Raw genomic sequence first — 23377 nt, forward strand, 5'->3', positions numbered from 1 at the left:
TTGTTTTTCCTTAATGCCTCATTTAAGTACAGTATTCCTCCATTTACACCCCACATACTTTTACTGTATACATGTAATGCACTCGTACTTTTGACACCTGAGCATTATATGTTTTGCAGGAATTTAATGGAATCCTATTATCCTTTAATATGGGAAGCAGAACTTGGAATCCAAAGGCACTGGGATTATGTTAAATCTGGGAGCTGAAGTCATTCCCTTTGTGTCTCTTATAAATGTTTATATTGTGTTGCCTGCCAGTGTCTCCAGGAGGACACCACTACAAGAATGTATCAGTGCTCAGTCAGACAGGCGGCCTGGCTCATTTCTAGGGTCTGGCTTGTCCTCCTTCTCCCTCTCCAGTCGTGGATGGTAATTTTAGTCCTGACGTTAGCCTGTTAAAATGCGTCCTCTGACGTTGTTAGAAGAGGGGGTGAGGTGAGGGAGGAGTGGATGGAGTTCAAATTCATACTTAAGAAGCCCGTATAAAGGCCAGACACTTCACTGACAGAGAAAGGAGGAAGACAGTTTGGCACAAGAGGCCCCAAAAACTTTGTTTCAGTTAAGCCTCAGTTAAGAGGAAAAAAAGAGGACATGCTGGCTCAACGGGGGCACTGTCACATGACATTGTCACAGGTAGGTGAAGATGGCTTATTGTTTGTGTGGTAATCAAGTTGGCTAGTAATTAGTGCTGCAGAGTTAAATAAGGACCTTCATAACACAAAATGAAGTTAATGTTTGTCTTTCTTTGTGTTTTCTTTTTGACTGTCTGGTCTGTGAGTGTACATATCTGTAACATAACTCTTCCCCTGCTTTTTGATACTTCTGTATCTATCTATCTATCTATCTATATATATATATATATATATATATATATATATATATACATATATATATATCTATATATATATATATATATAGATATATATATATCGATAAAGATGTGGTTTGATGACCGTTAGAACAGCTTCTGGGTTTTTCCAAGGGTAGATGTATAGGTTAGTGGTCACTGTCACTAACCTAGTTGTTTTGTTCTATAGGCAGGCCTGAAATATGAAAGAAACTGCTCAGTCAGAAAAGAGTGTTACTTAAGGGGTAAAGAGTTAAAGACAAGATAACAACCAGTAGAGTGCAGGTGAGAATAATGAAATATTGTGGTAGATGAGTGGTTACAGTATGTGGTACAGTCCGTTTTACCACACAGTACAATCTGTTAGTCAAAGGCCAAAACAACTTACAGTGAAGCCAATTCAAATGAAATAAGAGAAAACGTCTTGTGAAGCACATGTAGAACTATTGCAAAGTGATTCAAAGTAAAAGAGGTGCTAGAAGCGTGCAAACTAAAGGTTGTTTACTCGGACCACTGCAGGGTCAACGGAAAGCCTCTTATTTTTGTGGCTTTCATTGCAACCCCCCCACCCTCCACCGTTTTTTTTTTTTTCAAACTTTACTTTAGCTCACCGTCATGCTCTTCATCTTTACACTGAAATAAACACTAAAATACACACAGATTCAAGCTCTCCTCCCACACATCTGTACTCTGACTCGGTCATTGGTTGGACTTTTGACGTCATTCCCACTTGCTGCTCTGTCCGAAGGTCCCCAAGCCAGTCTGGCACAAGCTCTCATATCCAGTAATCCTGTCCTCCAGATCTTGTTCTTAGGAAAAACAGACCGCCAGTGGGTAGGCCTTACATTCCTCCTGTGGCTTTCACTTTCCCTCTCTCTCTCTCTTTTTCCCCTTCTTCTCTCTGCTTCTTCCAAGACATTCCAGATGTGGGCTAACTTGGCTCTTCAGCAGCTATACCTCCGGTTTCAAATGATAACAAAGACCCGTGCGTGTTAGAGTATCCCCACTGGCTTGGTCTGCCACTGCTGTTTCTGGACTGGATTGACTTTATGACAGCTACCGCTGCTCTGGGATCTCAAGCATCCAGGAAATAAAAACTATACTGACAGTGTGGCTTTAAAATGAGCTTGACTGTTTTTTGGAAAAGCTGTTGAGGAAGCAGGGAATCCAGGGGTAAGACCAAGAGGGCTGCCTGGGCTCTAAATTCTCATATTGATAGTCGCTGATTTGTTGACGTGTTAACATGTCTGTTAAATCCAGCTGAAACGATAGATTAGTGTTAATGCTTCAGAGAGTGTAGGAAAAATGTCAAGGGTCCAGTATCCCACTAGTAGAATTCAGCGTCATGTGTTTGCACCTATTTGTAAGATTATGCTGGCTAATATAAAACTTACTAAAAGGAAGTTAAACAATTACCACAAATTTCTCTCTTGGCTGTTATGTCCATGTGTTGGTTATTTTGTTGTCTAGCCTCACACTGATTTCAGGTGTAAGATTACATCACCCACCATCTGGAAATTATTTTTCCAAAGAGAATCAAAGTGATGATCAGTTCTAAAACAAGTCCGGTCATGTTGCTGCCCCTCCTGGCCTTCATCCAGAACTGATCCCTGGATGGTTTTATCACTTCATAATAAAGCGTGTTCCTTAAAAGGCTGACAGAAAGTAACAGAGAGCCAGGCAGATGGAGAAAGTGATTAGGCGAGGGTAGGAAAGGGGAGAATTTCCTGTAATCATATTATGAAGGCGACGTTGTCCTCCCCTTCCTGTTTCGTCTTGTGTCTCAGCCGCAGTCCAGGTGACGTGAACAGTGAACACGTTGGATCTTCTCTGTCGTTGCAGACACAGGGACATCACGCTACTCCGTCCATCCCTCAAACTCTCTGTGTGATGTCTGAGGGAGACATTACAGTGCTGCCTTTTGGACCTGGGTCCCTGGACCTGTCCAAGCAGGAAGCCCAGACGCTGACCAGGCTCTACAGTATGAATGGAGGCTATCACCTAAGGATTTTACCAGATGGAACCGTCAATGGTGGGAGGCAAGAAAATGACACATATGGTGAGGAAAAAAACAAAAGAACTGTTTGATTTGTGATCGCTGGTTATATTTCAAAATCAGGAGCCAGAGATTACGTGCGAGATATGAAGGGGAGGCTTTTAACTTTAGTTTCAACATTAGGTTAAAAGTCTTCGTGATTGTTATAACGATGGTAAACAAAAGAGAATGGATAAACTTAAGATGTTTTGATTAAAGGTTATGAGGGTATGAGGAAAAGAGGACATCTTACCACTAAAGGAATAATAATTAGGCTGCTGGTAAAGCTGCTCAGTGATTTGGTTTTGCAATAATAACATCTTAACCTGTGTACACATTTGGACAGCAGGGCCTAGTTTCCCTGAAAAATACTTACTAAACTTTTATTCTGGGATATCACAGTTACATTGTTTTTACATGATTTGATCTTCCAGTTAGCCTTGAAAAGAAAACAAAAAAAAACAAAAAAGCAATAACGCTGTGGTGTTGCGTTGCGTAATGTGTGTTGCAGACATCCTGAGGCTGAAGGCTGTGAGTGCGGGGGTGGTGGTCATCAAAGGTGAGGCGACAGGAAGGTATCTGGCTATGAACAGAAATGGACGCCTCTGTGGAGTAGTGAGTTGTGTTTTTTTATATATATATTGCAGTTTGACTTAAAAATGAATTTTGGATGGAAAGGTTGAACACTTACAGATTGCAACAAATGCTCACTGGTCCCGTTTGTCTTTCTGTGTAACAGTTTCAATTCTTTTTTCATCAAATCACACAATTGTTCATTCATTTCTCAGCGTAAGTTTAAACTCGCTGATTGTTACAGTTTTGTAACAAGTTGTGCAAAACAACCTAGATTGCAAAACAGTGGAAAGTTTCAGTGTAATTAGCAAATTGCTGTGACTAATAATTTGTCACTGGGATGTCTAAAATAAAACAGACAAGCTTTATTTTGGAGGGTTGTTATGTCGATTATTATTTTGGTGATTCAGTATGTTACACTATTCCTTGTTGTATCCTGCTCAGTTACCTTTAACCGTATATTAGAGATATAATCAATCCTTCCCCCCCTTTCATTTTCCTACTTCAGCAAGCTCTGAACGATGAGTGTTACTTCCTGGAGAAATACGAAGAGAACCATCACAACACGTATCGTTCTCAGAAGTACAACTGGTACGTCGCCTTGAAGAGGAACGGCCAGCCCAAAGCCGGACCAGACACCCACCAGGGTCAGAAGGCCGTTTTTTTCCTGCCAAGGCCTGCAGGAAACATGTAAAGCCAGATGTCAGCAGGCACTGTATATTCGCTAAAATGTTTAAATGCACATTATTAGTGTAAAATTACACTTGACAAATGATTATGAGGTCACTGAAAATCTGTTATTTCTGGTAATGGCTGAGGCAAAACTCTTACTGGGCTAAATGTCGCTCTTCATACACAAATTTAACATTTGACTGAACAGTTTATAAATGATCATTGTATGGATATGTGATCATATCCAGCACAGTTTTGTTTGTTTTTTTGTAAGTGCATAGCATATATACTTTATCTCACTGCAGATAGAAAATATATAAAGTGATTCATTTAAACCCTGATTTGAAATACCACAGGGAGGAAAAAATATGCAATTTACATACATAAATGTATTTAGCATTACTAATGTCTGGCACAAAAAATATATATAATTAAAGAATAAAACCAAAAATATGGCATTGAATTCAAAATTTAAGAAAGGAAAGATATTCAAGGTTTACAGTAGTAATCTAAAAATGTCTTATATGGATTGAATTAATAATAATAATTGAATTTCAATCAATAGATATTTAGTCTTCCCAAACAATTCCTCATTTTGTAATGAATATGTCGATCGAGGGAGTCAAGAGAGCAAAGATGATATGGTGTTACTGTGAAGCCAGAATTCTTCCTTTTAAAACAGCAGCTCTTAAATAATTTGTGTTGCTAAGAATTATTATTGTATTAATATATTGTATTTGTGTGACTGTTGGAAGGCTGACAGACCTATAAAAGCAGATGTGAAAACTTTGTCAGAGAAACGAGTGAAGCTTTTATTAAGTGTGTTTATGTACGATGTATAGCAGGTATATAACGTAAGCTTTCTTTTATTTTGTAAAATGCTTCGCAGTTCAAGTAAATTCCCCCCTTTTTAATTTTGATTTAAAATCCTGTTACTGTAACTTTATCCTAGATTATTATGAATATGTATTTATAAAGATTTATTGCTAATTGCTAATTGCTAACATTTTCTAAATAATGTATGCTTACAGTGAAGGAATAAAAAGGTAACTATATCACCTTTTCACAAAGTAATACATATTGTATTCACTCTATTTAAATGTAATGAATAAGCCTGTATTATTATACATGAATGAATAAATACTATTTTTGATTTACTGTATTTATGATAGTTATTACCTCTGCCAAGGAGCAATATGTTATTGGTAGGAGTTTGGTTGTGTGCCTGCCATTCTTTCGTTTTGTCTGTTGTAGCGTGGGTGCGTGTTAACGATCCATTAAAATCTGGCATGCATCCACTAAAGTCTTCACGGTCTTCAAATGATCAAGTTATTGCTCAAAAACTGACAAAAAGCATTTTAACCTAGAAGCTATGATTCTTGCAAATGTGGTGTGTATTGATTGCATGTACTACAATTACACAAATAAAAAATAACAACAAATAATTACACTAAAAATGATGTCAAGTATATAAAAATAGGTTTCAACATGGCAGATACCAAAAGCCTCCACTTTGCACTTGTTTTTACAACACGAGAAACTTCTTGCATTTAAAAAACAAAATCAGTATATACAAAATATAATATTACTATTGAGCTGCCTTGGCGGATGTTTGCGCTCTTGTAGTGCCTTTAGTTTTGTATTTAGTCTGTTTCTGATGTAATCTCTATGACATTATTCCAATGTGAAAACTGGTGTTTTATTGATAAATTACACTGTTAAAGATATTTACTAGAGGCAAAAAAAATACATTTGGCCACAAGATGGAGGCATTGTCTAAGCTTCTATGTATTGTTCTTGGGTTTACACGTCCAAATCCAAGTAAAGACGACTCGTGTATATAACAGGCATACCTAACAATTGATATAGTATATTTTTATATATTAACTGTCTTATAGTATGTCACACAAATCAATGTAAATTAAACCATCTGAAAAAGCAGAAGGAAAATGATCAAGGAAAGCAATCCCAGGAGTCATTCTACTATCTAACTCATTAACTAAATATAATTACATTTTGAAGGACTGGAATTTTATTTTTCATTTCTACCTAAAATAAGATTATGCCGTTAAAATGTTATTCCACCACCAAAATATCTGAAATAGCTGAACTTCCCCATAGATGCCAAACATCCAGTGTCAATTTCCTGCTGTTGACAGATTTTCATTCTTAGACACAATATGTGTACCGAGTAGTTGCATAACAAAACACTTGCAGCTAACTTTTTGAAAACTGTAAGGAAGCCCCATATGCACTAGTTTTAGTGAAGACTTTCTCCACTCCAGTCGAAACGATTGTAACCACAAAGCTGTGACAGATGCTACCAGCCCCATTCACCCCGATCAAGTATTTTCACCACATTTTTGGAAGCAGTGGCATTCTTCATCTAATCCACACTTAATGTGTAACGGCTGAAACAGAACATGGCCTGAAACGTTGTTTTAGAGTCAACTGTGCCAGGAAAATATCCTGGAGGAAACACTGGAACGTGGTTTAAAATGTTTGGGAGGACTGGAGCTGATTCATGTCTCCAACAAGTCCCATATTATTGTGGGATTTAAACAGAGTTGGCAGGGAACATTACAGTAGGATTATTACTTATCCAAGCACCATGAGTGTGACAAATTACTGTTTCAAGTTGAGCAATAGGTCTGCCCTTTCCTACTGAAATAATCATTTTGTGCATAAGTTAAATTAGAGCTAAATTAAAATACTTGTATTCCGTCTCCCCATACAATTTTTTCAGGAAATCTTAAATTCTCTATTGATCAACTTTTGTCATTGTCAACTATTTACACTATTTATATGGGACATAGATAATTCGTTTAGAACAAACAATGCATTATAACATTTAAACTAAACTAAACTAATAGTAATTTAGATATGAAGCTCTCTGTAAAGGGCAATTCTGCATAGCAATTGCCTTTGCTTTCTGTATGAGTTCCTTATGTATAGTCCCTGACTTAAGGAGAATAAATATAAACATGCTTTAAAAAAAATGTTTTCTGCTTTTTAAATTTGTTTTCTGTCACAAAAGTGCTGTGAAGACATTTCATGTGCAGAAGAAGAAAAAAAAATGGTAGACCTCTCTTTCTTAAGGACTCTAAGTGGACACATGGCTGTTGGTGGACAAACACTGCCGATTACACAACTTGTGACCTCTCATTTACAGGACAGTGTCTCTCCTTCATTCCAGCAGGCCACCCTATGAAGCAGCTCAGTACACAAACACCCAGAGACACACACATATACACACAAACCTGGTTGGCCATTGGCCTGCAGGGCTGTGCAGGGCAGGAAGGGAATCATTCACTGTAAACTGAACAAGGACTGGCTTCCTCTGGGAGTCCCCTAGCCTGACAGCAGCCAAGATCCCTGCAACACAAACCACTCTAGCAGACACACACACACACACAGCAATCAGCACGTACACACGCTGGAACTAGGACACATTCTCTCATCTGTTACTCGTCTCTCTTTCCTCAATTCCGTCTTTTTTTTACTCTCCCTTCCTGCCCTTCTCTCAATTTCCAGCCTACTTTCATCTCCTGCTCCATCCTACTACGTTCCTGCATCAATTTTCTTCAAACAGCTCTTCTTCCTTATTTTGTTTTTGTTTTATCTTCTGTTTTTAATTTTTATGGTTCTTTTTTCTCTTCTCTTTCTTTCTCTCTGTTGCTTCCTCCCTCCTATCAGGGAAGTTTACAAAGTTTGTATAGTAAAGAGAGGATACCTCTGGAAAGTTTGCATTGCATTTTCTTATTAGACAGATGCAGATTTGGTTAAGCAACTATCTTAATAATCAAGCCCTAGAAACAAATACAGTCTATTGCTTTTTAAAGCAGGCCAAAGAAATAATAATTCATGATATTAAAAAGGGATTGCTCTACATGTTACCTTTCTGCCATGTCACCTTTCTCCTCCACACAAGCAAACATTTACACACCAACAGGAACGGAAGCAGGGGATGCATATCCGTCAGCTGATCCAACTGGAAATGCTGACACTTGTCTCCCCATCTGCTACTGCACTCTGAAACAAAGGGGGAGGAAGGCAGACTAGGGGGACAGAGAAAGCGAGAAGGAGCATTTTGACAACTCAGAGAATCGTCCGGATGCTTGTGGTTTACCCTATTGCAAATGTTTTCCTAATAAATGATTTGTGCTGGATAGACACATTCTGCTGGGCTGCAAAAATGCATCTTTTACTCAGAGCAGAAGAAAATGGTACGGTTCAACAAATAAACTCGACTACTATATAGCAAAGGGAGTCCTTTCTAGATTGTTTAAAAAAAACAAAGGAAAGAAAGAAATAATCCTGAGAAGATCAAAACCTTTCGTAAGTGCAAACCCCGTCTGCAGACTGTAATATCAACACAAAGAAAGGTTTTATTAGAACACTACTAATAATAATTACTGTCACTGCATAATAAACTAGCGCAACTGCTAACACGCCTTGGTTGTGGAACTTTTCAGGGAAAAGAATAGTGAGTTAAAGCATAATAAATGTCTTTATGAGCTTTACATCTGCTGATGTGTCGATATGCTCCCAAAAAAACTGAACTTCCTATCAAACAAGCTGTTTTCCCACATGAAATATTGTCCTAAACTTTACTATACATAGCCCAGCAGAACAAAACAACCTCCCTACTGCAAAGTCTTTATAAAGCCCAACTGAGCCAATGTCAGGGTATTGCATCCTGTCTATTACTCGCACTCCTATAGCAGCACCCTGACCTAAACTAAGCTAAGTCTTTCCACTAGTAATATCTTGATCGTCCCAACATTATCCAGTGTTGAAAGCTCATGTTTTAAAACAGCTATACGGACATGAGAGTAGTGTAAATCTTTCAATCTAACTTTTGACAAGAAAGCAAATTAGTGTATTTCCCATCCATCCATTTTCTAATTCTTATCTGGGTCGGGGTTGGGGCAGCAGACTAAGCAAAGACACTTGGACTGCCTCCTTTTGTTATTCTGTTGGGACACAGAAGCCTTTTCAAGCCAGCTTGAGAGACTCAATCTTTCCAGAGTTTCCTGCTTCTTTCCAGGATCGTCTACCATTTAGAAATGGACGAAATCACCTCACCTAGAAGGCATCTAAGAGGCATATTACTAAGATTCCCCAACTGCCCCAACTGGCTCCTTTCAATGTGTAGGAGTAGGGGCTGCTGTCACTTTTTTTCCTTTTAATGACCTTTATGAAACATGTGAAACATGATCTCATTACAAAAGGCATTTAAATTACGAGTTGAGGCGACTCACGGATCTGACTATGATGCCTCCTGGACGCCTCCTAGGTGAGGTATTACGGGCATGTCCTACCTGGAGGAGCCCCCGGGGCAGACAGAGGGCTCAATGGAGAGATTGCATTTCTCAGCTGTCTTGGGAACGTCTCGGTGTCCCCCAGGATGAGCTAGAAGAGGTGGGTGAGGGAAGTCTCAGCTTCTCTGCTCAGAGTGCTTCCCCCCGCAAACCCAAATCTGGATAAGTGATAGAAAATGAATAGATGGATGGATGAGTGGATGGATTACAGGTTGCTAGGGTATACCCATGATTTTAATTATTTGTGTTCATGAGACATTGTTTCTCTTAAACAAATTGATTTTTTTCACCGTTAATTCACTTTTAATAACAGCAATGTTGAATTAGGTTACTCGGACTGACATGCAAGAGTTTGCAATCCATTACAAACCTGCAAGTTATTCTTGCTTACTACAAATTATAACCATAATCTTTAATCTTTATTTTTAATATTCAATCTTTTTTTAATGTAAGTAGTCTCATAGATTGCTAATTTATATATGGTCTATATAAATATAGCCATTTAAGGAAGCAGCTGATCCACTGAGTCGACCCCTAAAGGTGTCAGCTTCAACAAGAAGATTTAAGCTTTTAAAAGGTTCCAATGAAATAAAAGAATTAAACTCCACAGTAGGCAGCAGCGGTATTTCAATTCTCTTTTAACAAGTTCAGTGTGAATAAAAGGCAAAGCTATTGTTTAAATGTCCTGTTATATGACATTGTAAGCACTGTGTAACTGGGTCTTTCTAATTGATAAGGAAAACAATACCCTTTTTACATAAGATATAGAGAGGAGTGGGAAAAGGATCACCTCTGATAAAATATTATGAAAAGGTTTGTATGTGAAGGCGAAAGTATGCATATGACCAATATCATCAAAATCAAGTGCAGACAAAAGTGTAACATAACCACAGATACCAGATATTGCAAAGCAGTACTTTCTAAACATTCATATCCTGCAAATTTCCTAAAAATAGTAAGAGAGGGACGACAATAACAGTGTGATTGTTTCCCCTGTCACACCTGCACTCGGTATGACTTGTACACAGACACCCACAGTCCTACACGTGCTAAGTGTGACTCTCTAAATCACTGTTTGTACTTCCACAAATGTGGGAGCAGTGTCATCTATTGTTTTAGTTGGGAAGCCAACACACACACACCCACCCACACACACACACATTTTATCAAGACCGGAAGCTGGCCTGTCGTCTCAGCTGCGATGTCTCACATACACAAATACATTCTCACACTTAGACCAACTGCAGCTATGACGCCTGCGAATGGTCAAAAATATCCCGAGTGGAATAATTAGGAGTTAAGTCACATTGCTTTTTGTTTTTTTTAATCCTTTTCAACGCTCTGGAATTTTACACTACTGACACTGCACTCTGCCACAACAGATGATTTAAAAAAACATTCACAGATACACTCTGTGATGAAAGCTACAATACACAATCTACAATCTTTAGAGGACACGCAGGCACCTCACAGTATCCTATGCAGGAAACTGAGTTAACTGAGTTATGGTCCCTTCCACTGAAAACACCTTTTATTACTTCATTTTTCCAAGTATGACTGACGTTTGAGACTTCCTGATGACGTTCAGAACAAAGGAAAGGGCTTGCTATTAAGTTGTTTAAGTATTATTCACTTCTAAACCATAAAAAAATCATCAGCTTTCCCATAACTTTGAGAAAAAGTAATTAAACTATGAGTTTCTTTTTTCATTCCTTTATTAATAACTCAATTGTTTTTTTAAACACATAATATTATATAATACAACATAATATAATACATTATGTTTCTTTATGTGGCAATGGGAACAGAAAGCCTGTTCCTCTAAGTAAAACCATGACTTCACAAATGTCAGGAACATGATGAAAAAGCCATTACAGTATCCTCTTTTCATTCCCCTGGAAGTGATCATGGAATAGTTCTTATTCTGGCACTAAATGCGTAAGCAAAGCCATTACTCCCACTCTTCTCTGTGCTGCTGCCCAGTCTCCTGTCTGGGAAAGAAATGTCTGAGTTTAACCTCTTATCTCTTCCTTTTCCTTTTCCTTTCATTCAGGACACAAAAATAAAAAGGAGAAAAAAAACCTGTCAGACCAAAGGAAAAATAGAGTTCTGAACAAACAGCTGGACCCTATTTATGGCAAATATCTTAAATACCACACATCCCAGATAACTCAGAGTGTTTGGCTGTGGCCGCAGCCATGTCATTGCAGGATACTGTGGCTTCCTCTCTCTCTTTCTTTATGTCTTACTCACTCCCTATTTTATCCTGTTGCCACTTCCTTTCATTTCTGTTTTTAGGTGACATCCTTTTTGCGTGTTCCCAGACCAAAGGAGTAGCTATAATTGTTCTCTCCTTCTCCAAAAAGGAATGTCTAAAGCAAACCAACCTTTTGAAGTGGTTCATTGTTTGCCGACTTCAGTAGGTGAAGAGGTGGTGAACACTGAGGGCAACGAGGGAGAGGTCGGGAGTGTTGGAAAAATGTACAAATAGGACAGAAGAGAGAAGGAAGGAGAGACTGGGTTAGAAAATAAAGATTATTAGTAATCTGCATTGTAATTGGATTATACTGGTTCAAAATCACAGAGATGTTATTCAATATTGAAAATGAAAACAGTGCCATAAGTACTCTGAGTTGCTTAAACATGACCATTTACACATGACCATATTACTCCTTTTTCATACATCAAACTGAAAGCAAATGAAATACACTCACCGGACACTTCATTAGGTACACCATGCTAGTGCCATGTTGGGCCCCCTTTTGCCGTCATTAGTGTTTAATTCTTCAAGATTCAATTAGTTGCTAGAAACATTCCTCAGACATTTTTGGTCCATATTGACATGACAGCAGCACATCCACAATGCTGGATAGTTTGAGATTATTTTAGTTTGCTTCACACAGTTCATTATCCAGCTATCAGAAGATACTGTGGTTTATTGTGGTCATAAAAGGATCACCATGGTCAGCAAAAATACTCAGTGAGGCTGTGGCCTTCAAACAATGCTCAGTTTGTTGTAGGATGCAAAGAAAATGTCCTCCACAGCATTACACCACTAGCAATACTACCCCCGACTACTTCTCTTTAAACCTTAGTGATGGTTGTGTGGGAAATTCCCAGTAGATCATCAGTTTCTGAAATACTCACACCCACATCCACCCGATCAGACACCAACAACTATTCGGTCTTTTAGTAATGAACTGTGCTCCCGGTTCCCAACTGCTCTGAGTTTATTAAGGCTGTTGTGTTTTTAACATGTTTTAATGCTTTGTATCTTGTTCTATTTAATCTGAACAAGCCCCTAAAAAAAGGTCAGTGACCATTGTCGGCCTCTCTCGGTTTTTATTATCACTGTTCATTTTAAAGCTCAGTTTTTAAAACCTTACAATCTTACTACAGCCCAGCCCATGCAGCAGTATATTAATGACTAACCTCATATTGTGTATTGATTATCTCAATTGTTCTCCTGACTGAGGTTTGGTCAGTTTAAAGCATCCTGGCATGAAATTGAAATTTGTCCCTAACCACCCTCGTGTTAACTTTTATCGAGTGGAAAAAAGTTAGCATACATTAGCTTCACTGTGTTTATATCATGCTAACCATATAGCTAGCAACCACCTAGCACATAATTATATACCAGTTAGCCTGACTTCAGCAACCCTGCAAACATCACTGCTGTTTAGTTTTCTGTCTTCATTTATGTCGGAAGTGATAGCAGATCTGTACGTTTTAATTTTTCAGTCAGAACATGGTGTATCATCTTTAGATAGGAACCAGCAAGCTAACTCCCTGCTAAATTCTAACTCTATTAAATTTCATAAATTCTATTTTCATGGATGCCTTGATTTTAAACTTAAAATATAAGTTTAAACTTAACTTTAAACTTATGTTTCCCCTGGTAGAGCAGCCACACTGATCATTTTATTAAAGACGAAAGAATTTAGTGTTTCTTTGGCTTTGGGACCTGAAGCAGAGTTTGGACCCGGAAACAGCTAATGACAGCAGACTTAAAGACCGGATACCATGTTCAGAGCCACAGCACACTTTTTTCCAGTCTACTAGGAGTCTGCCTGATGGACACCTGTGTAGTTGTTGTATTATATAGTAGTGTCTTATTGATAAATCAAGGGTATCACAAAAAAATATGGCATTTTCCACATTTTCCACTACAATTCCACCTTATGTGTATCCACTCAACGTGGCTGAAATTCCCGTGAAGTCAGTAATTGAGGATGTCGAGGCAAAGGTATACCTGCTACCCGGTCTAAGGCTTTTTGTCAAACTCCAGGACCGGGGTGTTTGTATAGCCATTTCCCTCGCTGTCAGGTTTCAAAAATGGCGGTTTTGGTTTTCTGTGATTAGTAGTGCTTCACACAGGAAGGATACATGAATGAGGCATGTGGAGTTAGTGTGTTGCAGTGTAGTGTCTCATGGAAAAGTCCAGGGGTCACAAAAAACTGCAACCCATGTGGATGTCCACATGTCTGCCTCATGTTCACCCAGATGATGAAATTTCACGCTGACCCAAGCAAACCCTCGGCAAGCAAACCCATAGTAAACATAACACTGGCATGGAAGACATTTAACAGAGTGCCTCTGTATGTTTGGAGCTGAATCTGGGACTGGTTGGTTAAATCCTCGATGATATAAGTTACAGTTATTTATTATAAAACCTTTAAATGTGGTTAATGCTGTTAGATTTTCAGGCTTTGTCAACTATTTTAAAAGACATGTCAGAATTATTTTTTTTGTAGTCAAGTCAGCAAAAATGCTGCAAACGTTTCTCTCATCCAACCTAAAACTGTGTAAGGGTATAAGCAATAAAGTAACAAGGTTAAGAAAAAATAAAAACATGCAGTACTATCCATTTACTGTAAGTGCATTGGAGCTGCAAGCAATTCTTGTTAAGGTGAAAGCTCCACGTGATGTCTGTTCAAAGTGCTGCTGCGGGCCAAGGTGGACTGCAGTGCCAGCATGGTTTTATGTTTGATTTATATGGGAACTGCTTCAGGCACAATCTCAACATTGTTTTACAGCTTCATGCTGCTATCCAGTGTTATTGCCCTGGGCTTAGGGCACAGGCAGAGCTTACAGGTACAAGAGGGGAGGCGGGGAGGGTGGATCTCATTTTTCTCAGTGGTTTAGTTATTGTCAGATTCCCTTTGATCCAGTCTCTCCTCTTTGCTCCTGTCTGAGAGAGTTTTAAAGTATAATTTTGTTTAAAATGAATACCAAGAACTAGCTTTAAATAACACATATACTCAGGTTACAAAAACTGTGGGAATTTTTAAAATCAGTTCTCTAACATCTACGCAAACATGGCTAACTTTTTGTCCTTTGCTTGCTACTCAAAGGTTCAAGAAAATTCAAGAAAATTCAATTCAATTAAACAGTTTTAGTTATAGTTACATACTTATAAAATATATTAGTAATACCTCAGTACCAGAAAGGTTTTCAACAACATTTACAGATACTGCATGCAAACAAATCAAGTTTTAAATATAAGCTATTATTCCATCCACTTTCTTCTGCCCCACTAACTGCATTCTTGGACTGTGGGAGGAAGTGAGAGGAAACCAGAGCACACAGAGAGAACAGGCAAACAAACACAGAAAGCCCAGATGCTGAAGTTCAACCTAGGATCTTCTTGCTGTGCTGTGCTAACCAACGTTGCACCGTGCTGCCTTAGATATTTAACAATTTCAGTTATGTGAGTTTTGTACTGAAATCATTTGACACAAACGTATCATGTATTTTAATATCACTTATACAGGTTTTCATTCTCAGACTTAAATAAGACTGATGTCTACTCATGTTGTCAACCATATATCACACATACGGTAAGAGAAAACTGAGACTAATAAAGCCTATCTTAAGCGGTCTTAGCAAATTTTGAAGATGACGATCCAGGAAGCTGAAAGTCAATACAGGGAGGAGGTCAGGGTGGATGGATGGGATGACATGGAACGTTCCACACTGAGGTTCAACATTTCTCTAAATTATGCCCATTATTTAAATTTGTATTTATTATGAAAACTGTGAAAACAAATTTCTTTTTTTAAGGTAATCTCAAATCTTTCCCTAAGCCTAACCATAAATACAAAACCAAATGAAACAGATGAGAAAAGTATGCAAGACATATATGCTTGATTTCCTGCTCATGATGCAAGAAATAAAGGTTGTGTTTTACTAATGTTATTTGCAGAAATTAAATGTAAGTCATACTTAGATTTATCAGTGCTAAGGTATTTACTGTACATTTATTAAGTTCTGGGCACAAAACTAGCCTATGGCTCCATACTGAGGAATATAGCTGATTAAAATGCTGTTTCAAATACACAGATTAGGTTAGAGGACTTGCTGATATATAACATTTATGTCCAAAAAACTGCATATAACCACAAAAAAACATGATCATAACTGGACCATAGTTAAGTGAACATATTGTATGGTGCAAACACTTCAAATTAAACTTTATTGGAACAAATTTCACAATCATCCCACTACTGTCTCTCTCCTCCTCTTCTTTCCATTTGTGTCTCTCATTCAAAAAGATAACCTACTTGCTACTCACACACATTTTCACACTCATACACACACACACACGCACACTCTGCCATGGCCCAAGGCACACAGTGTACAGTTACCCACATCGCCAGGAAGCGGAGGTATGACATCACCTTGTCTCCTGTGGGCTGTGGGCCCATGGGAAGACCGGAGGGGGAAGAGACTTAGAAGAGGGGGGATGCAGAGCAGAATAAAGTCAAATGGAGGCAGAGTAAGAGCGATAAGAGGAGGGAAGAGAGAGATATAGGGTGAAAGAAAGCAAAGTGAAGTGAAATGTTTGTTGTTGTGTCAAGTGAAGCAAATATGGTGAATGGACGGTTTTCCTCTTATATGAATTCTGAATTAGAGCCATTACAGTTAATCTCTTTCTCACACACAGACACACAGACACACGCATTTACTTTATATTGAACATGTTAAAACTGAAATCAGTCAATGCAGTTGGTGTAATAATCCTAGTTATGCATGCTCTAAAAAGAGGTCAAGTTGAGGAAATAAACAGTGTGCTGGACTTTATTACTCACACATGACCAAGAATCACTCATTATCAGGACTGACAGCACACATGGAGCTAGTGCTTTCCTTTTTAGAAAAAATAATACTCATATAGGGAGAGATCATGTTGTATATTAATATTATTAATATCATTATATTTATGCACAAAATGCTATTTTCCCACCATCTATTAAATTTTTTACCAAATTTCAGAGCGATTGCTTGTCTAACATATGGACAAAGCATTAAAATATGTCCTGTGCTACAAGGGTGACCGTGACGGTGACATGATTATATCAGTAGTTTTTACCCCAGGGCTCATGTGTTGAAAAAAAAGCAAGGCTAGCGCTATTGCTGTTGTCCTGAGTAGGATATAGATGGCCCGCTTTTGGGATGTTGCAATATAAAACTGTCTGTCCTGGAAGCCATTACTCCTTTTTCTTCTGGTGTGTCACCTTTGACACCACAAACCTAGTGAAAGGGAGATTACTCATGTAAACCTAGCTCTGCCCTCACGCCATCAGAATATGTCATGTTTTTGTTAAATTGTTCTCAATCAAAGACCAAATTTGTTTTTGTTTTGGTCCTTGGCAAGGTAGAGTCCTTCAGGTATCACTATCAGTACAGCATAATACATGTTTTTCTTTGTGCTTAAAAGTGCTGCTGCAGCACATTCATGGATAAAGTCTTTTTAGCAAGACAAAAATACACAACAGTGGCAGTACAGATGAAAAGTTTAAGTGTTTTACAGCCTGTTTACACTCCTTGCCGCCATCTAGGATTGTTAACTCAGGGTTTCTGAGATTCCTTCTACTTTCCTGAGTTGGAAGTTGAGAAGGTTTTCCAGATTCAAATTCTGCACCAGAATCTGCTGAACAATGGGTCAATAGACAGTTTTCTCTTCTCCTATAATATATGTGCTTTATTCTGAAGTAGGAATTTGTGAGAATAGAGTCTCCGTATATGTAACCCTGTTTCTTGTTAGCACAGATTTTTCTTCTGCAGTCAACATAGTTTTAATATCTGCATGTATTATTTTTGCAAGCAGTCTAGCAAGATAAATGCAAGAGATATGTCTACGGGTGGGCAACAGGAATATGTGAGCCCATCTACAGAATAATCTCCGATGTTAGTCTATTTCAGTGTTCATAGTTTGGCAGTTGTGTCACCTGCCATTAAAATGTATTGCTTTCCTATAGGCCATTTTCAAGATGAGGGTGTGCATAGTCAGTGCTCCTCCCCAAGGCACAACACTTCCGCATGTGATTCAGACACGGTTAAGTGAACTACCAGCTTCTTTGGTGGCTATTGATTTAGTGATTAGTGAGCTAATGGATCCGGATCTGCCTTCTAAGACTGGAAGCTGTAATTGTATTCTTTCTTCCTATCCCTCACCCATCCCCTTCCTCCTTTTTCAAAACTCAAACTAGGCTCCTGCCCAAATAGCCCACCTAAATAGTTCAAAATGCCACAGAAATACGACACTATAGCAACACCTCTGACTCCAGTGATCACTAATAACCGCAGTCCAATATGACCAAATATTGGGTTATGATCCAATAAGCAGCTGAACTGAAAAGGATTAAATATTTTTGAGGTTTTTGAGAGTGAGCACAGTAGTAACACGGAACTGCTCAATCTGCTGTGTCTAATTCTCGACATGACATATCATTACATTGCCTGATGTCCAGAAACTGCATCAGATTTCCCAGTGTTGTATGTCACCAAGAGCTGCCTTCACTGTCAGTGTTGTAAGTCCTCAGAAAAAGAGATCTCTAGCACTTCCCTTCCCCTTGGGCCCAAAAAAGATTTCTTAGAAGGTCAAATGCTTTTCTCAAAACGTAGAAATTTGAATTTTTTTAGTTGAAAATAAGTTTTTTGTACTTTGGTACTGCTGTGAACATCTCCAGTTGATGTTAAAAATAAATAAATAAATGGCTTTAAGAGAGAGATGAAGAAAAATTATGAGCGAGGTGTAAAAACACCTTGTTTACTCGATAAACAGAGTTTTTCCAAAAGTTATTATTAATATGAAATTAAATAAATGCATATATACACGCCTAACCCTTGGAAGACATTAACAGGATAAAAATATCTTTGATTAACGTCATTTGGGCCGAAATAGATCACTGGAAAATTCATCAGAAACAGTCAATTGTGCGTTTGTGACTCTGTTTGAATCAGGCACAATGAGAGGAAAAAACATTTAGACTGAGTCAGTGGAGCTTTCTTGGTGGGTGGGAAAAGTGTAAAGAGCTTGGTCTGTGCTATAATATCGCTCAAGTCCAAACAACCCAGATAACAAATGACTTCTGTCAACTCTACTCAGAAATTTGCCTGTTAACTGTAAGAAAATGTTATTCAACTGTATTTTCACAAGAGAAAAAAAAAGACCCCTTAAACTCTGTGATCTCATCTTTTTTTATTCGGTTTAGCAAATCTAGCAGGAGGGAAAGTTACCGTTTCGCTGTAGCTTTATAAAACACACAGATTTGTGAGTTTGATTACAGGAGTTTTGTAACTGTGGTGTGAATGGGCGTCATAAACAGCACTGACAGCACCTCTGATGTTTCCATTCAGATAAAAGTTGAGCTGCTACAGGAATCTTTGTACAAATAAAACAAGCGGTTAGGCTAATGAATGATAGAGGGGAAGGGTTTTTCATTATACTCGCACTTTTTCATTTCTTCATACTAGGAAATTCTGCACATATAACATGACATCAATCAAACTAAGGCAGGCACTTTTTTGATTCTGAGAATCTATGCCAATCAAGTTATTGGTATCTGTGAACAAAGAAAACATGTCTTCACTACTGAACTTTAGCCCTGAACTCTTCTACACAGAAAATCCTAATGTAGTCAGATCAGACATTAAACAGCCTCTAACCTGGCAGCTCCCAAATACAAAGTCCAGGTGGAGATATAACCTATAACACAGGTTATAGTCTGGTGTCTGCCTTAAGCCAAAACAATCATTTTCACAAGACATTAAAGTGTAGCCAACTGTTAGGGAGTGCAGTATACAGTAGATTAGCTTTTCCACAACAAAAAAAAAATCCACTCTGTACTGACAGCATATAAGATATTCAATCATTCTGCTAATCTGCTTGGCTGTCAGCAAAATAATGGAAAAATCAACAGGCCGAATTTCATGAAATGTGATTGGTGGGGTGGAGTACGGGCAAGGAAAGTTCCAGCTAAACTTTAGTCCAGCTCCAAATCACTGAAATATAATGGGCTGGCTATGGTGGAGAGTGTACTCTGCGTGCCCTTTTAAGTGTTTGAATGTTTTGTTTCAAACCTCACGGAGGAAGCAGATGTTTGCTTAGTAGTTGTGCAACACAGAGAATTTCACACACATCAAGTCTGAGGTCAATTGTGGCAAGTTTGGTCTCCATATAGAGAGCAGATATGCATACGCTCAGGGAAACAGAATGCAACCGGCAAGATGACGTCTACAATGATGGGTTCAAGAAGAAAACAGTGGGCGAGGGCTTCAGCATGTGCCTATTTGAAGAAACTCATAGTCAGTAGATGCTAGTGTATGAGAGCTGGAGTCATCTTCTTTTTGTTAAAAAAAAAAAAAAAAAAAGTAAATATATTATCTCTACTTGTATGTTTTCTAATAATACACATTTTCCTTTTCTTGTAAATCTCTGTACAACAGCAATGTAAAGAAATATAAAAGAATAACACTGAGACATAATCCTATTTTGAAAAAGCAACATTACTGCATCACAGTGTGGCATTGGTGTATAAATGGCTCCAGGTCTATTTATAGACCAGTGCATGGATAGATAGCTGTAACTCCTCTCAATGTCACAGAAAGCAATGACATAACAGGAGCTGATGTGCCACTACCATTGTGCTGTGCTAGTAATACCCTTTCAAAATAAGCAGGCTGTTTACACAGTGGTAACTGCAAACATATTTTGAGGACTGCCTGTAAATCAGACAAGCCGCATAATTTTCAAACCCACATTTTCTTCCTAGTAGTAAAAGAATAGTATGACAATGAGTTCAACCATCACTGCTGAGCTTTTTCTTTGTGTGGGTGATGATGTTTAATATCACAATTGCAATCTAAGCAAGCAGGGCTGTACACCGTCTTACTCACTATGATGTGGCTCTTTCCATGTCCGTGTGGGAGTTTGTATCCACATTTATGCATCCATGTTTTTGTGTGTTTCAATATGTGTGTGTGTGTTTTACTAAAAATAGCCTTGTTTCCCTGGTAACACCTGAGGATCATACTAATACCTTTTGAACATCACCCCTCGTGAACATTTTTGGTCAATGAAAGTCTATTATTTATGAACCCATTCAAGAAAACACCCCGGCCTTTGAATGGGTTGCTAAAAATGACGTTTCTACTTTCGCATGCTTTCTCCGAGAACGTGCACTTATAGATGCAAACAAACGCACACTCCCCTCCACCTCTCAACATGCATCTGTGATCACACAAAGTCAGATACGCTCCAGAGGGGGCGTGCCGAAAACAGATCCATTATTTTAGCTTCTGCCTGGCGCTTTTGTTTGCAGCTCAGCAGCTGAAAGGGAGCGATCAGCCAACCATAACAGTTCATAATGGCTTTTCTGCCTCATCCACAAGTCTAGAAGCGTGCCTCCGGTTGGGGCTATCCCCATGCGCTCCCCACCTCCGGCTTCAGCCTCCACCACCACCCCTGATGTCTGTGAGAGTGTGCGCGCACATATGGGTGGATTGGAAGGGGCCGTGTATGTGTGTACGGGAATGGGAATTCAGGGCCATGGCTGTGACTATGACAGCGGAAGACCCCATTGAAAAGGAGTGGAGTCAGCCAGTGCAACCAGGGGCCTCTGAGACTGTCTGATCACGCAACAACAGCAGGGAAACAAACTCAGGAATGGTGCAGAGCTGGAACAGCATGTAGTTTGTGGCAAAGGGACTCCTTGTACCCTGACTATAATGCAACCACACACCATGTCGTGATTGTTTGATCTACAGGTTATTGACTGTGTAAAGCAAGCTGCTCCCGTTTTCGGCTGGTGTTCTGCTCACTTTAAAATCTGGCAACATATAGTCCAAAACCTTTAGTATAACAAGTAGATGCTTTTCCATATTTTAGCTGAAAATAGCCCAAAATGTTTGTGCAGTAAGTTTGCAGGTAATGTGGAGCACTTAAGAAACCATGAGACCTAGCTTTCCAAGTGTGGTAATCAAGCTGAATATGACAAACCGTGTTAATCAGTTTTAATTAAGACAGGAAATCCTTTTAGGACCTTTTGAGTGCCTGTCTCATCTACCTCAACTGCCAACACCTAATACCTCCTTGAATTAACAGCCTTCATTTAAGGAGCATCAGTGTTCAGCTCTACAGTAAGTTCCTCCTACTTCCTCTGTTCTCTGCTGACCACTCCCCAGGGAACAGCATCCATTTTAGAGAGGAAAGGAGCAACGGAAGAAGAACAAAATGATAGAGGAAGAGAAATGAGAGGAAGGACCACGAGACTTAAGGTTATAAAGGGGTGGGCGAGCTGGAGGCCAGTAGAGAGAGTGAAAATAAGAGGAGATGAGAAGAAGGGGGAGAAAGAAGAGCAGACAGAGAGAAAGAGAGGCAAATCAAGTAGCCATCCGGTGATCATTTTACAGGCTAAGGGGAAGTGTTCCTGGGGAGGGGAAGGAGCCAGACAAATGGCTGAGTGAGAGCAAAGTAGGTGGCAATACTGGCCTATAACAGAGCATGGTCCAACAGGTAGACAAGAGGAAGCACAGAGATAAATTGCGGCTTGCGAGCGATGAAATACTAACAGAAAAAAGCAACAACTTTAGATTTCCTCTAGCTGACAAGCGGAAAAGAGGAGTTACAGGTACATACAAGGCAACATTGTGGCCACCTTTTTGTGAACTAACAGGATTTCTAAACCTTTGTGGAACTGGACAGCACAAACATGCTTCGATTCATGACTTGTGTCTTGTTTCTGCCGTGCCCTTGCGCCCTGCTGTGTTTGCATCATTTAAATAGTGTTTACTTGCATTATGTGTCTTGCCCCAGTGATGCTGCACAAAAATCTTTTTAGAATTTAGGATTTAAAGGTGACCTCCCTTCAGTCTCCCTTTCTCCATTACTTCTGATACGCACTCCTCCTCTACAACAACCAGGCCGCTCTGCATTACACATTATAAATTAATAGCCCCATTTGTTGACATGAAAAATCGAGCCTGCGGCGCACTTCGAGCACCCGAGAAATCGCGACGTTTTTTTTTAGACAGAGTTGAATGTCGCAAAGCAAAACAGTCCACGCCATTGTTATCGTAAGCAGTGAGGCAGATGGAGAGGCAAAGGAGGTGAGTTTACATATAGAAGAATATGAGACAGCTGGTCATTTGTTGACTAATCGCTCACAGGCTACCTTTTGCACTGTAACAGTGTTGCCAGACTTGGCTGATTAGAGAACTTTCTTTTTTGCTCTTTTTTCATGGATGTCATCCCACATCCTTTCTAATATGTTTATTTTTTAAATCCTTCTGACATATAACAATATTTCTTTTCCCCATTAACAGGTTTCATGCCCCCAAAGGAACTATAAATGTCAGATTCCTCTGGCTGTACTCAATGTCTACAACTCTGCCAAAAGTTCACAATAGGATGAATCCAAATGAGGTGTGATGATGATGAGAAAACAGAGCACCAGGTGTCGCCGTCTACCCCCCCCCCCCCCCCCCCCCCAACCCCACCCCTCTGTCTGCTCCCACTTAAAAACAGACACCTTCACCTCTCTTTATATATTTCACTATTTGGCAGCGTCATTGTCCTGGGAAGTGAGTGAAAGATGCTGGAGAGCATTTGGTAACAGATACCATAAACTTCTGGCTTGAATC

The 23377-nt window shown here is 39.0% G+C and overlaps 1 protein-coding gene across 5 annotated transcripts; it reads left to right on the forward strand.

The window, feature by feature from the left end:
- The first annotated feature begins 496 nt into the window (after window positions 1–496).
- On the forward strand, window positions 497–5454 carry LOC102778774 (putative fibroblast growth factor 1). 5 transcript variants are annotated; one of them, XM_006784968.3, is made up of 4 exons: window positions 497–633; window positions 2690–2906; window positions 3394–3497; window positions 3964–5451. In XM_006784968.3, exons 1-4 carry the CDS (start codon window positions 592–594, stop codon window positions 4147–4149), a joined length of 549 nt encoding a protein of 182 aa, XP_006785031.1. In that variant the 5' UTR covers window positions 497–591; the 3' UTR covers window positions 4150–5451. The 5 variants fall into 5 exon arrangements, with proteins under 5 accessions (XP_006785031.1, XP_006785032.1, XP_035761223.1 ...); XM_006784969.2 differs by lacking the exon at window positions 497–633 and adding an exon at window positions 1617–1677; XM_035905330.1 differs by lacking the exon at window positions 497–633 and adding an exon at window positions 1628–1681.
- Window positions 5455–23377: the final 17923 nt, after the last annotated feature.

The sequence above is a fragment of the Neolamprologus brichardi genome, chromosome 10, assembly GCF_056152115.1.
Source record: "Neolamprologus brichardi isolate AB-2024 chromosome 10, ASM5615211v1, whole genome shotgun sequence".
NCBI classification, from domain to species: Eukaryota; Metazoa; Chordata; class Actinopteri; order Cichliformes; family Cichlidae; genus Neolamprologus; species Neolamprologus brichardi.

Coding starts and splice junctions, on each gene's coding strand:
- LOC102778774 (XM_087846893.1), top strand. CDS start 2,588: ATGAAGGCGACGTTGTCCTCCCCTTCCTGTTTCGTCTTGTGTCTCAGC. Junction 2,907..3,393: donor GCAAGAAAATGACACATATG/GTGAGGAAAAAA, acceptor TGTGTGTTGCAG/ACATCCTGAGGCTGAAGGCT. Junction 3,498..3,963: donor ATGGACGCCTCTGTGGAGTA/GTGAGTTGTGTT, acceptor TTCCTACTTCAG/CAAGCTCTGAACGATGAGTG.